This window comes from Macaca thibetana, chromosome 6 (genome assembly GCF_024542745.1).
Source record: "Macaca thibetana thibetana isolate TM-01 chromosome 6, ASM2454274v1, whole genome shotgun sequence".
Classification (NCBI taxonomy): Eukaryota; Metazoa; Chordata; class Mammalia; order Primates; family Cercopithecidae; genus Macaca; species Macaca thibetana.
Window position 1 is genome coordinate 3,209,602 of NC_065583.1, and position 13,112 is coordinate 3,222,713.

The 13,112-nt window shown below is 48.9% G+C and overlaps 1 protein-coding gene across 1 annotated transcript in view; it reads left to right on the forward strand.

The window, feature by feature from the left end:
• COL23A1 (collagen type XXIII alpha 1 chain) overlaps positions 1–13,112 on the forward strand; it is a 362,528-nt gene that overhangs the window by 29,554 nt on the left and 319,862 nt on the right. The window contains exon 2 of the mRNA XM_050794269.1: positions 232–298. Coding sequence (XP_050650226.1) covers positions 232–298 — 67 coding nt within the window. The remainder of the gene's footprint in view (positions 1–231; positions 299–13,112) is intronic.

Consider the following 13,112-nt stretch of genomic DNA (forward strand, 5'->3'; position numbering starts at 1 on the left):
CCTTTTCAGGGACTCACCAGTAACTGTTTAGTGTTTGTGTTTGTTTTTTCTCATTCTAAAATTCCCTGTAGAATTTAATGATCTTTTGAGAGATGGTCTCAAAGACACCCCCAGCACTGTAGATGGTTTAGATACATTTGTTTTTGCTGATGTTTCCACTTTTACCCCTCTCTGTTCTGAAACTCATTCTTTCTATGTTTTTTTTTTCTTTTTTTTTTTTCCCCGACTCAGAAGTTGGACGGACTAGTGAAGCTCCGGACTGCTCGGGAAGCCCCATCCGAATGTGTCTGCCCCCCAGGTAAGTGAAGGTTGAGCTCCCTTCTGCCTGCTGCCTGCCGCCGCCATTTGCTTGGGATTGCTGGGAACAGCATGGTCTAGAAGGTGGACTGGGGTGTCAGGCCGTCGTCTTCGTGCACTGTTCTGGGGCCTTTTCTTCCCACGTTGACCCTGGTAGGCTCTCTGGTCAGTTTCCAGCAAAGTAAACTGACTCAGTTTGCTGGGTGGTATTGGTGGAGGAGCTAAGACATCGTCAGAGATGACTTAGCTGCCTAAAGACTTAGATGGTAAGGGAGTAGCAGCTGGTGCATTTCAAAGATGGAGAAAGGGGTGTGAACTGATGGGAGGTGACAGCCTGGAACACCAGTCGCCCCCACTGCACCAACATTGCGACCAGAGCTCTATGTCAGATGTGCAGAAGGTAGATAAATAATCTAGTGGACATAGGCTTCTTGTTTTCATTTCTTGCGATGGAGGCAGAGGAAGGAAACAGGAAACGAGGTCTGAATTATTCAGATTATCATGGACTTTCTCTGGTTTTGCTGGTGTAGATCCGCATGGCTATGAATGAAACCAGGAATTGTTGACTCCTAATCCACATGGCTTAAATCTAGGCTCATAACAGGTCTCCTGGCTGTCCTCAGGGGAGCTTTGTGTGGTCTCTAACGCTGGTGTTTTCAGAGTTAGAATGAGCCTCCTTTAGAATGGTGTCTAATACCAGTGAATGAGTGGAAAATCGTGATGTATCTCAGACTTCTCGACATGCAGGGAAAGGTGACTTTTGTTATTGGTCCAGAGAACACAGGAACTGCGCAGTGTCCCTTGTCCTCACTGTCATTCCTTCCATTAGCCAAGTGGTCCAGAAACCGAACTCACTAACATCCCAGGGTTGGGAGATGCCCCGAGATTTCTGCAAAGGTGAGTCTCATGGTGTGAAACTTCTGTCTGTGAGGGCTGGGTGGAGATGATTTTTGTGGTTGAGCTTGAGCTAGCCTTATAGGACTTCTGAGGTTTTAATAAGAGAAAGAGGACTTGACAAGGGAATGACTCTATTCACAGATCAAGAAGTCATAAATTGTGGCTGGGTGCAGTGGCTCACGCCTGCAATCCCAGCACTTTGGGAGGCCGAGGCGGGCGGATCACCTGAGGTCAGGAGTTCGAGAGCAGTCTGGCCAACGTGGTGAAACCCCGTCTCTACTAAAAATATAAAAAATTAGCCAGGCGTGGTGGCACGTGCCTGTAGTCCCAGCTACTCAGGAGGCTGAGGTAGGAGAATTGCTTCAACCCGGGAGGCGAAGGTTGCAGTGAGCTAAGATTGCGCCATTGCACTCCAGCCTGGGTGACAGAGTGAGACTCCATAAAAAAAAAAAAAAAAAAAAGAAAAAAAGAAAAAAGAGTCAGAAATTGCAATTAAATGGGAGGAAAAATTCACATCCACAAATGGATTTTTAGATGATCTGCAAAATGTGTAAAATGCCAACAATCCTTCTTTTTGGTCCCCCTCTTTCTGAGTGTTATTTGGATGCATACCTATGTGTGTGTTTTTTGAACTGGGAGTCACACCCCATTTGTGAGATACCACATCAGTTTAGTTGGGTGCCGCCAGCAACCACTAGCATGAAACTCTGAACTCGCATAGAAGTCTGGAATGAAAAACGCCCAAGTGAGATTTTGGTTTTGGCTATTAGTATTTGTGGATTGGACGTGGGTGGCGTGAGACCGGTTTCTTGCTGTGGGTTACCGACAGAAGGCTTGAAAGTCCCCAGGACAGATGATGGATGGAGAGTGGGAGAAGGGGGATGCCGACTGGCATGGAGCTCCCGGATCAGTCCGAACTGGGGCCACATCTTGGGTCTGCCCCTTACTAGCACGGAGGGTCTTTATCAGTAAATGATAACACCTTGAAGCAGGCTCTGGGGGGCTTTCTGAGGTTATGGAGAAGGTATAAGTTAAAGCCAGTGACTACAGATGGACCTGTGTCCTGCCTTCCATCAGAAGTAGGGAGCAGGGAACAGGGGACCTGAACTCCTCTAGAAAGAGGCTCCCAAGAAGATCTGGGGAAGACCATGGGGGACTGAAGGGATGGTCAGAGCCTCCAGTCCCACTGAGAGGAAGGCATGGTGGACTTCCCTGCTCCCTGGGAAGCCCCTGCTGGCCATCAGCACCGTGCTTATGCTGTCCCAGGAACTCCAGGCTCTGATGGAGGCCGTCCTGGCAGGTGTGGTCAGTGTGGACCTGGGGTGCAGCACGACAACCCTAGCCAGACCCCTCAGCACACCCATGTCCATGCCTGCACTTTCTCTCCCATCACCTCGAGAGCCCTTTAGACTGGAGCCTTCATGAATGCTATTCCCCAGCAGGCTAGCACATGAGCCCCTTGTCTTATAAAGAACAGAGGCCCTTGCCTCCAACACCAGAAGTCCTCACTCATTCCTCTTCTCCCCGGCTCCAACGCTGCAAGGCTCCAGCGTGTCCTGCGGGCGTTTGGGGTGTGGAGACACAGACCGTGTTCTGCAGCGGGGCTCCCCGTCTGATTAGAGCTGGCCGCAGCTCCCCATGCAGCAGCCCGGGAGTCAGCGGAATCTTTTGTTGGATCCTGGCCTGCAGCAGGCAGATAAGCAAGGCCAGAGGAGGGGTGGCTTTTCTGGATGTGCCCCCCATTGTGAGGCTGAGCGTGGTGGCAGGGGCTTCTCTCTTGCCCCAGCCAGTGGATATCGCTGGCAGGAGGACTGGCAGGGGGGCCTGAGCTGGCTCTGGTGAGCCTTACTCTCCTCAATAAAATAGTGTAGTGGGGTGAATCCTGTTGCCCTCAAAAAATATGTCCAAGTCCTAACCCCCAGTAGCTGTGAATATGACCTTGGAAAATAGGGTCTTTGCAGGGGTAATCAGGGATCTCAGAATAGGTCATTCAGCATTTAGGGTGTGTCTACATACAATGCCAATTGTCCTTAGAAAAGGCAAGGAGAGATTGGAGACAGAGAAGCACAAACCAGGGGGCTAGATGACTGCAGAGTGGGGATTGGTGAGTGGGGACTGGCATGCTGCATGTGCCAACCGAGAAACACCACAATGCCGGCAGCCTCCAGAGCTACAGAGGGGTGTGGGAGGGACTCTCCCTGAGGAGCCCACCCGCAGGCACCTTGGACTTCTTGCCCCCAGAACTGGGAGAGCTTGTGGTAATTTGTTGCCGCGGCAGCCCTGTGTCTTATTTTATTTTACTTTTTATTTTGTTTTATTTATTTTTGAGATGGAGTTTCACTCTTGTTGCCCAGGCTGGCGGGCAATGACGCAATCTCAGATCACTGCAGCCTCTGCCTCCCATGTTCAAGCGATTCTCCTGCCTCAGCCTCCCAAGTAGCTGAGATTACAGGCTCCCATCACCATGCCCAGCTAATTTTTTAGTAGAGACGGGGTTTCGTCATGTGGGCCAGGCTGGTCTTGAACTCCTGACCTCAGTTGATCCACCTGCCTCAGCCTCCCAAAGTGCTGGACTACAGGCATGAGCCACCACACTCAGCTTTTAAATTTTCTTTTATATTATTTGACAGAGTTTCGCTCTTGTCACCCAGGCTGGAGTGCAGTTGTGCGATCTCGGCTCACTGCAACCTCCACCTCCCAGGTTCAAGCAATTCTTCTGCCTCAGCCTCCCAACTAGCTGGGACTACAGACGCCCGCCATCACGCCCAGCTAATTTTTGTATTTTTAGTAGAGATGGGGTTTCACCATGTTGGTCAGGCTGGTCTCAAACTCCTGACCTCGGACGATCCACCCACCTCAACCTCCCAAAGTGCTGGGATTATAGGTGTGAGCCACCACGCCTGGCCCATTTCAGCTAATTTTAAAGTAGTAACTCCTCCTCCTCCTCCTCCTCCTCCAACAGGTGTCCCGCATTGTTTTTCATGGGCTATCTTTTTCATGGGCTTGCCGTGTCTCTCTGAGGTGGTCTGTGCCCGTCTGTGTATCAGAGACAGCTGCTGCCTTGTTTTGGTCCAGGAAAGAATCTGGCCGTGCCGTTGGGATGCCCTGTAATGCACTTGGCCAGCCCCGCCAAGGCCATTTGGGTCATTTCCGACGCTGTGTTGTTCAGACAGGGCTGCATGCGTCCTGCAGTGGAGGGAAGAAGGCCTGCTGTGTAGCCTGTTGTCTGACTTCCTTGTGCTTTGTTCTGCCAGGCACGCTGCAGGCCTGAGGGTGTTGACTGAAGGACTGGAGCCCTCGGTCTATGGGGAGAAGCTGGGCTTAGGGCAGCAAACACAGGCTGCTGCAGGGAGGGCTGTGGCCAGGTGGGTCCTGAAGCCTACCCCTGGGGGCTGCCCTGTGGCCCGGCCTCCACCCGTGCTGTGAACAGTAGTGACTCGGGGGCATCCCAGAGAACAGGTGAGGGCCAGCATCTTGGATCCTGGGAACCTGGGCTTGAATCTTGACTCTGCCCTGTAAATAACTGCCTTGTGGTCCCACCCTGCGTGTCCTGAAGCCATGGGTCACTCTGGCCCTTGCATTCGCTCACTCTTTGGGTTACAAGCATCAGAACATTAATTAGTATTTGATCATCCTGCACTAATAAAGCAAAAAAGGAAATTTTTAGTGCACAAAACTAGAAATGGAAAGGTCCAAGATACAGCTGGCTTCAGGCCCATCTGGGCTCAGGGCTCGCTCTCCTCTGTCAGCTCTTCTCAGCTTGTCTTCAGACAGTCTCTTCTGGAGTGACCTGTGCTTGGGAAGGTGGCCGCCAGTGTAGCTCTAGGTGTGTATAACATGTGCTCAGCAACCCCAGCAGATACAGCACTGTTCTTTCCCAAAAGTCTCAGAACTGGGGCATGGGGAGTGTTACGGGTTGAACTGTGTCCTCCCATGTTCACATCTGGAAGTCCTAACCCTCAGGGCCTCAGAATGGGACTGTATTTGGAGAGAACAGTGTTACCTTGGAGATTAGGTCACATGAGGCCTTAGGGTGGGCCCTCATGACCGTTGTCCCTGTAATAAAAGGAGATTTGGACATGTAGACCCGTGCAGAGGGCAGGCCATGCGAAGACACGTGGAGAAGACCCCTTTTCTGAGCCCTGAGCTCAGAAGGAAATCAGCCTGCCAGCACCTTAACACATTTCTGCTGTTGAAGCCACACAGTCTGTGTACCTTTTTATGGCCACACCCAGACAACTAATGCAGGGAGTTATTGGTTAAGGGGCGTAGAGTTTCTGTTGGGAAAGATGAAAAGTCCAGGAAGTGGAGAGAGGGGATGGTTGTTGTGCATCACAGTGAACGTGTTAATCTCGGAACTTCGTGCTTTAAAATGCTCAGGTTTATGTTATGTGTATTTTACCATGATTTTTTTTTAATGCCCCAGAATGAACCCTAATTTGCTTGGCTTGGGGCAGGTGCCTCTCCTTGAAAAATTGCGCTGACCTGGAGCGTGGGCCACGTTATTGGACCAGGTCGTTGGTGGGTCATGTGACCATTCTTGGACCCAGGGGTTGACAATACCAGAAGCGTGTGGTGTTGGGGAGGGTGGTTCCTTCCTGAAAAATTAGGATATTTTCCCGGAAGAGATAATAAATATAGCTGGGCACAAACAGTAGGTGACCACTGGCCTTCCAGTGATGGCTGGCCAGTCACCGCCAAGTGGTCCACAAAGGTGTAACCAAAGGGTTGACTCCACTTAAAGCACACCAAGAGGGCCAGGCGCAGTGGCTCACACCTGTAATCCCAGCACTTAGGGAGGCCAAAGCCAGTGGATCACCTTAGGTCAGGAGTTCAAGACCAGCCTGGCCAACATGGCGAAACCTCATCTCTACTAAAAACGCAAAAATTAACTGGGCATAGTGGCACATGCCTGTAATCCCAGTTACTCGGGAGGCTGAGGCAGGAGGATTGCTTGAACCCAGGAGGCAGAGGTTGCAGTGAGCCAAGATTGAGCCATTGCACCCCAGCCTGGGCGACAGAGCAAGACTCCATCTCAAAAAAAAGAAAAAGAGAAAACACACCAAGAGGCAGCGTGGCCTAAGGGAAAGCATGTTGACTTCCCATCTAGGCTGTGTGGCCCAATTCTCTGTCGCTCACCGGCTCCATGACCTCACACGTGGACTTATCCTCCATGCGCCTCGGTTTTCCACCTGTCAAGTGAAGTGGGGATTCTGAGAGTAGCTGTGTCAGGGGATTGTTTTCAGGATCAAATGGGTTCACACATGCAGACAGCTTAGAACGAGGCCTGGCCCTGCGTCCTCAGAGCGAGTCTGTTGTTAGGTCCGTCGTCATCAGTTGGGAGCTGCCGGAGAGGAAAGGAGAAGAGACACAGAGTGGGAGGCCACTGGGAATCTTCAGGAGAGGAAGAGCAAGGACTTGGCAGACTTTACTGGCACGTTCTCCTGGGACGTGGGTGTGAAGATGCTGGTGACGCAGGAGTGAAACAGAAAAGGAAAGTGTGAGGCCGTGAACCCTCATCAGCCACCCACGTGCCCAGAAGGCCTCAAGCACGGCTGGGCTTCTGCCCCTCACGCTGTTTCCACTTGTTACTAACCAGGCTCAAACTGCCCGGACATTGTCAGGAACATTCTAGAATGTTGTCATCCTTGTCGTTTTCTTTTTGTGTCTTTTTGGATCCTTGCAGAATATTCCGGAGACATGGTTTCCAAGGATGGGCACTGTGCTTGCAGCATGGGGTGATTTTCCAGAAATTAATAATAATCCAGAGTGTAATACGAGTCAGAAATCCTCTGCTCCATAAAAGCATTTGGCAGTTTGCGTACAGGAGTGAAACTCCACTTAGGACCATATAAAGCACAATGTGGAAGTTACACAGAATCTGATACATTTCATTGATAGTTTATGGAAAACGTCACAGAGCGGAACGGAAGTAGTAAAAGTTGCTGGTATTCAGCCTGTGTACTGCCTTACTGCCTTTGCTGACTGGAAAAGAGCATAGCGAAGGGTACATGCTCTCTTAGGACTCTTTTTTTTTTTTTTTTTTAAGATGGGATCTTACTCTGTCGGCCAGGCAGAAGTGCAGTGGTGCAGTCATGGTTCATTGCAGCCTTGACCTCCTGGCTCAAGTGATCCTCCTACCTCGGCTGGGATAATAGCTGGGAACACAGGCGTGTGCCACCATGACTAATTAAAACAATTTTTCCTGGCCGGTGCAATTGCTCATGCCTGTAATCCCAGCACTGTGGGAGGCCAAGGGTGGGGGATCACAAGGTCAGGAGATCGAGACCGTCCTGGCCAACATGGCGAAATCCCATCTCTACTAAAAATACAAAAATTAGCCAGGTGTGGTGGCGGGCGCCCACTACTCAGGAGACTGAGGCAGGAGGATCACTTGAACCCGGGAGGTAGAGGTTGCAGTGAGCCGAGATCACACCACTGCACCCCAGCCTGGTGACAGAATGAGACTCCTTCTGAAAAAAAAATTAAAAAAAAATTTTTTTTTGACGAGTTGGGGGCTCACTTTTTTTGCCCAGGCTGGTCTTGAACTCTTGTTTTCAAAAGATCCCCTCCCAAAGTGCTGGGATTACAGGGGTGAGCCACCTTGCCCAGCCTCTCTCAGGACTTCAAAGCAAGAAATTGTTACCCTCTTTGGGATTATTTCTTATAGAATTTTAAAAAATGATACATATATATTTATAAGAGTTAAATCTCAGTTGACTTGAGTTTATGGCAAAATTGAGTGGCTTATAAGGCAGCTATCTTGGTATGTCAGACTCTACCAAGTAAAAGGAGGTCATTTGTGTTTCTGATTTTTGGGCGGGGGGCACCAGAATACTCTGGAGGCTGGTTGCAATTCCCTGGCTTCACTATGCATAGGTATTTGTGCATTCATTCATTCATTCATTCATTCATTTATTCATTTGTCTCTCCTGCCCTATTTTGTGCTGGTCCTGGGGGAGCTATTGACTAAGATTCCTAGAGGTAATTGCAGACCCAGTTGTTAGAGGAAGGAAGGACAGACACAAGACCCAGAATAGATGCGGAGAATAGGATGAGTCCTACGGAAAAACCAGTCCTACAGAAATTACGAGGGAGAGGTCACTCCAGGTCAGGAGGATCTGGGTTGGAGGAGGCTCCTTCCTGGGGAAGACAATAGTTGGGCAAGGTGTTGAAGACTGGTTGTTAGGTTAGCCGCCTGGGATGGGGGGCGCATTCTGAGAAACTGACATCCTGAGCGGAGGCAGAGCGGATCTCCAAGCACTGGCGGGAACTCTGTTTGTTTGGAAGGTGGCAGTGGGAGGGGGGGGTGAGTCCAGGGTCTGGAGAGAGATTCAGGCTTTATTCCGTGAGTCGCAGTTGATGGTGTCTGAGTGGAATTTACCTTTAAGAAGGGGGCTCTGGAAACAGCGTGAAGGACAGACTGGATCATACTCCGTTCCAACAGAGAGTCCCCGGAGGGGGTGCTCAGGGCAGGAGACAGCTTGCCTGGTTCACTGCAGCATCCCCTGAGCCTAGCACGGTGCCAGCACGGGGAGGAGGGTTGATAACACTCTGTTGAATGGCCATGAGAATTTGAATGAGGGCCATGAGAGTTGATAGCCGGGAACAGCTGTGAGAGGCACCGGGTCATGTGGTGGACAGAACTCACAAACAGGGTGGATGGGCATGGGAGAAGACAAGAGAAGCCTGAAGCTCCGTGCCTTTGGGGAGGGGAAGGTGCGCAGAAACAGGAAATCCTCAAAGAGGGATCCGTTTGGAAGAGAAGATGATAAACATGGTTTTGGGCAGTGGACCTTAAGAACCAATTTGTAAGACCCACTGATGAAAGGAAAAAAATAATTAGAAGTCTTCTCTTAAAGCACAGTCTAGCCACCTGAATCTATCAGTTATAAAATGTAGCATGTCCTGTAAGTAAAGATGTTGAAGTTTATGTGCTGACCGTTGGAATTTGGAGATGTTCTTGTGACCACTAGATGGAGCTCATTATACTCATTAAATTCTATAGAAATTGAACAGGAATGTAAAAGGAAAATAATTTATGTATATATCTAAATATATATTAATATATTTTATATTATATATATTTTAAAATTACTAGAAAGCACACAAAAAAGTTCAGACCAAGAGCAGTGACACACAGAGTTCACCACCTGCTCTGGTGTGTCTCTCCAAAAATGGAAGACCCTCGGAATTTTCCAGATGGTTCCGGAACCGAGCGGTTTGCTGTTGGTTTGGGGAGGTGATGAAGATTCTGTGAAAGGTAGACTATCTGTTAAAAAACAGATTTCTAGAGCATTTGCCACTCACCCGGTACTTACAGAGCACCCTCAGGTTTAGCTGTAGCAGAGAATCCCTAAACTCTGGGGAGACAAGACCGGAGCTGCCTTTTTTTTTTTTTTTTTTTTTGAGACGGAGTCTCGCTCTGTCGCCCAGGCTGCAAGCTCCGCCTCCCGGGTTCACGCCATTCTCCTGCCTCAGCCTCCCGAGGAGCTGGGACTACAGGCGCCCGCCACCACGCCCGACTAGTTTTTTGTATTTTTTAGTAGAGACGGGGTTTCACCGGGTTAGCCAGGATGGTCTCGATCTCCTGACTTCGTGATCCACCCGTCTCGGCCTCCCAAAGTGCTGGGATTACAGGCTTGAGCCACCGCGCCCGGCCAGACCGGAGCTGTCTTGACGCCAGCTTGGCCAACTCCGTGCCAACTGTTGGTGACAGGTGCAACCTTTTACTCTGTGGGGTGTCGTTATCACACGCCCCCTGTGCCAGGAGCTCACCCATGTGCTATAGTGGCCTTTCCCGGGGGATAGGTTCAGCGCAGTCATAATATCTGGCTTCTTGCCTCAGTTCTTATGCTGGAGTATATTCCACATGGATTGAAGATCTAAAGGTAAAACATAAAACCATGGCTGGCTCGACAAAAATACAATACATCACTTTTTAAAATTGTGCGGTAGGCCGGGCCCGGTGGCTCAAGCCTGTAATCCCAGCATTTTGGGAGGCCGAGGCGGGCGGATCACGAGGTCAGGAGATCGAGACCATCCTGGCTAACACGGTGAAACCCTGTCTCTACTAAAAAGTACAAAAAAACTAGCCGGGCGAGGTGGCGGCGCCTGTAGTCCCAGCTACTCAGGAGGCTGAGGCAGGAGAATGGCGTAAACCCGGGAGGCGGAGCTTGCAGTGAGCTGAGATCCGGCCACTGCACTCCAGCCTGGGCGACAGAGCAAGACTCTGTCTCAAAAAAAAAAAAAAAAAAAAAAAAATTATGTGGTAGACGTAGATTTTATAAGCCTGCCACTGAAGTCAGAAACCATAAAGCCGTGCTTCTCAACGGGGACTGTTTTGCCCCCGGGAGGTCACATGGAATATTTGGAGACATTTGTAGTTGGTCATACGTTGTGGGTGCTACTGGCATATGGACTGGGTAGAGGCAGGGGTGCTGTTGGGTGTCCTACAAAGCCCAGGACAGCCGTCACCACAAAGAGTTATCCGGCCCCAAATGTTAGTAGTGCCCAGATTGAAAAACCTTGCCATAGAAGAAAACATTTTCTTGAATATTTTAAGCTTAAAAGGTTAAATTTTCTGTATAGACAGAAGAATCTTTAGTTTACATATTTGGGCAAAAACTAAGTGAAGTTACATGAACTCAGATCAGCTCACACAGATAAAACAACTTGCTAGGTTTCTTAATTTCCTGGGAGTAGAACACTTAAGATTCCAGAAATGATATATTTGCACATTATGATAATTTACTAAAAGCAAGAATAGAGTCTCATGGAGGTATCTGATCGTTCTTTTACCCAACCGGATCCTTTCTTTACTTAAAAAATAATTTTAATTTTCGTTACATAATGTTTCAAATATATAAAAAAGTACAGAGAAGAATATAATACTGATGTCCATTTCATCTAGATTTAGTGAATAACATAATTTTCTCATGTTTGTTATTTTGTTATTAAAGAAATGGTTTTTTTTTGTGGTTGTTTTGTTTTTTGAGACAGGGTTTTGCTCTTGTTGCCCAGGCTGGAGCGCAGTGGTGCAATCTTGGCTCACTGCAACCTCTGCCTTCCAGATTCAAGCGATTCTCCTGCTTCAGCTTTTCACGTAACTGGGGATTACAGGAGCACGTCACCATGCCTGGCTGATTTTTTGTATTTAGTAGAGACAGGGTTTCACCATGTTTGTCAGGCTGGTCTCAAACTCCTGACCTCAGGTGACCTGCCTGCCTCAGCCTCCCAAAGTGCTGGGATTAAGGTGTGAGCCTCTGTGCCCGGCCAAGAAATGAAATGTTTTAGACAGAGCCAAGGTACCAGTTCCTCTCCCATTCCCCTAGTCTCTGCCAGGCAACAAATGTCTTGAGTTGGTAGCTATACTTTTTCTGCATGTTTTCTGTATATTATATTTTATTAAATATGTGTACCATGGCAATGTATTTTATTGTCCCTAATACTTACCTGTTGTTTGTGTGTCTTTTCGTCTGTTTTATCCCTTCAGTTTTTTTTTTTTCGAGAAGTATTTGTATGGGGCCGGGTGTGGTGGTTCGTGCCTGTAATCCCAGCACTTTGGGAGGCCGAGGTGGGTGGATCACCTGAGGTCAGGAGTTCGAGACCAGCCTGACCAACATGGTGAAACCCTATCTCTACTAAAAATACAAAAATTAGCCGGGCGTGGTGTGTGCGCCTGTAATCCCAGCTACTCGGGGCTGAGGCAGGAGAATTGCTTGAACCCGGGAGGTGGAGGTTGCAGTGAACTGAGATTGCGCCATTGCACTCCAGCCTGGGCAACAGAGCAAGACTCCATCTCAAAAGAAAAAAAAAGAAGTATTTGTATGGATGCTTGCAGGTCCAGTCATTTACTGTGACTGTCATTTCTGCAATGGAGCACTGCAGTGTGCCGTTGCAGTGTGTAAACATACTACTATTCAACTCTCCTGCTGGTGGACATTTATTTTTATTTCAGTTTTTGTTGTTTTTGCTATTAGAAAGGCTTGATGAACATTTTAAAAAATTCTGTATAGAAAGCAAATACCACCTTAACAAAGTTTGAAAATAAATGACAAACTGATAAAACAATTTAAACACATACAACAAATACATAGTTAATATGCATGAGTTGTAAAGTGCTCTTACACAAGAATAAGGACAAGCCAAAGACTCTAGTGAAGAATGGGCAAAGATGGGAAACGGAGGTTGCGGGGAGCCGAGATTGCGCCGCTGCTCTCCAGCCTGGCGACAGAACGAGACTCCGTCTCAAACAAACAAAAAAACCCCGCAAAGAATGGGCAAACAATGTGGATAGGGACTCCCACAGGACGTTGGCAGGACGCGGAGGTGGACTGAGTGAGGGAGCGAGGGAGCGGGAAGATCGGGTGACTCCCAGTTTTTGGAAGATTTTTGAGTTGGGCAACTCACTTGTGCCCCTTGCCATGATGAGAGCAGGACCAGGATGGGGACGATTAAGAGTTTGTTGAGATCTGTTAATTTTGGCACGACTATGGGACATATGAGAGGAGATACACAATCAGCTCTTGGATTAAGTGGCCCCACAAAGGTGGAGGCAGCAGTGCAGGGCCCGGCCAGAGTGGCCATTTGTCACTGTGATTCTGACTACCTGTATCCACACGGTGCCGGGGGTGATGCTGCTGTGCTGACTGCCTTCCTTAGCCGGGAGCCCAGCAGGCCTCTTTCTTCCTTACAGTATTTGCCAGGGTTTCCCAGAGAAACAGAAGCAGTAGGGGGTGTGTGTGTGTGTGTGTGTGTGTGTGTGTGTGTGTGTGCGCGCGCGCGCGCAAAGAAATTTATTTGAAGGAATTGGCTCACATGATTATGGAGACTGGAAAGTCCAAAATCTGGCCCAGGAGAGCCAATATTCTTACCCGTGTTCTCTCCCGTGTTCTTGCCACTCACCTTTTTTCTCA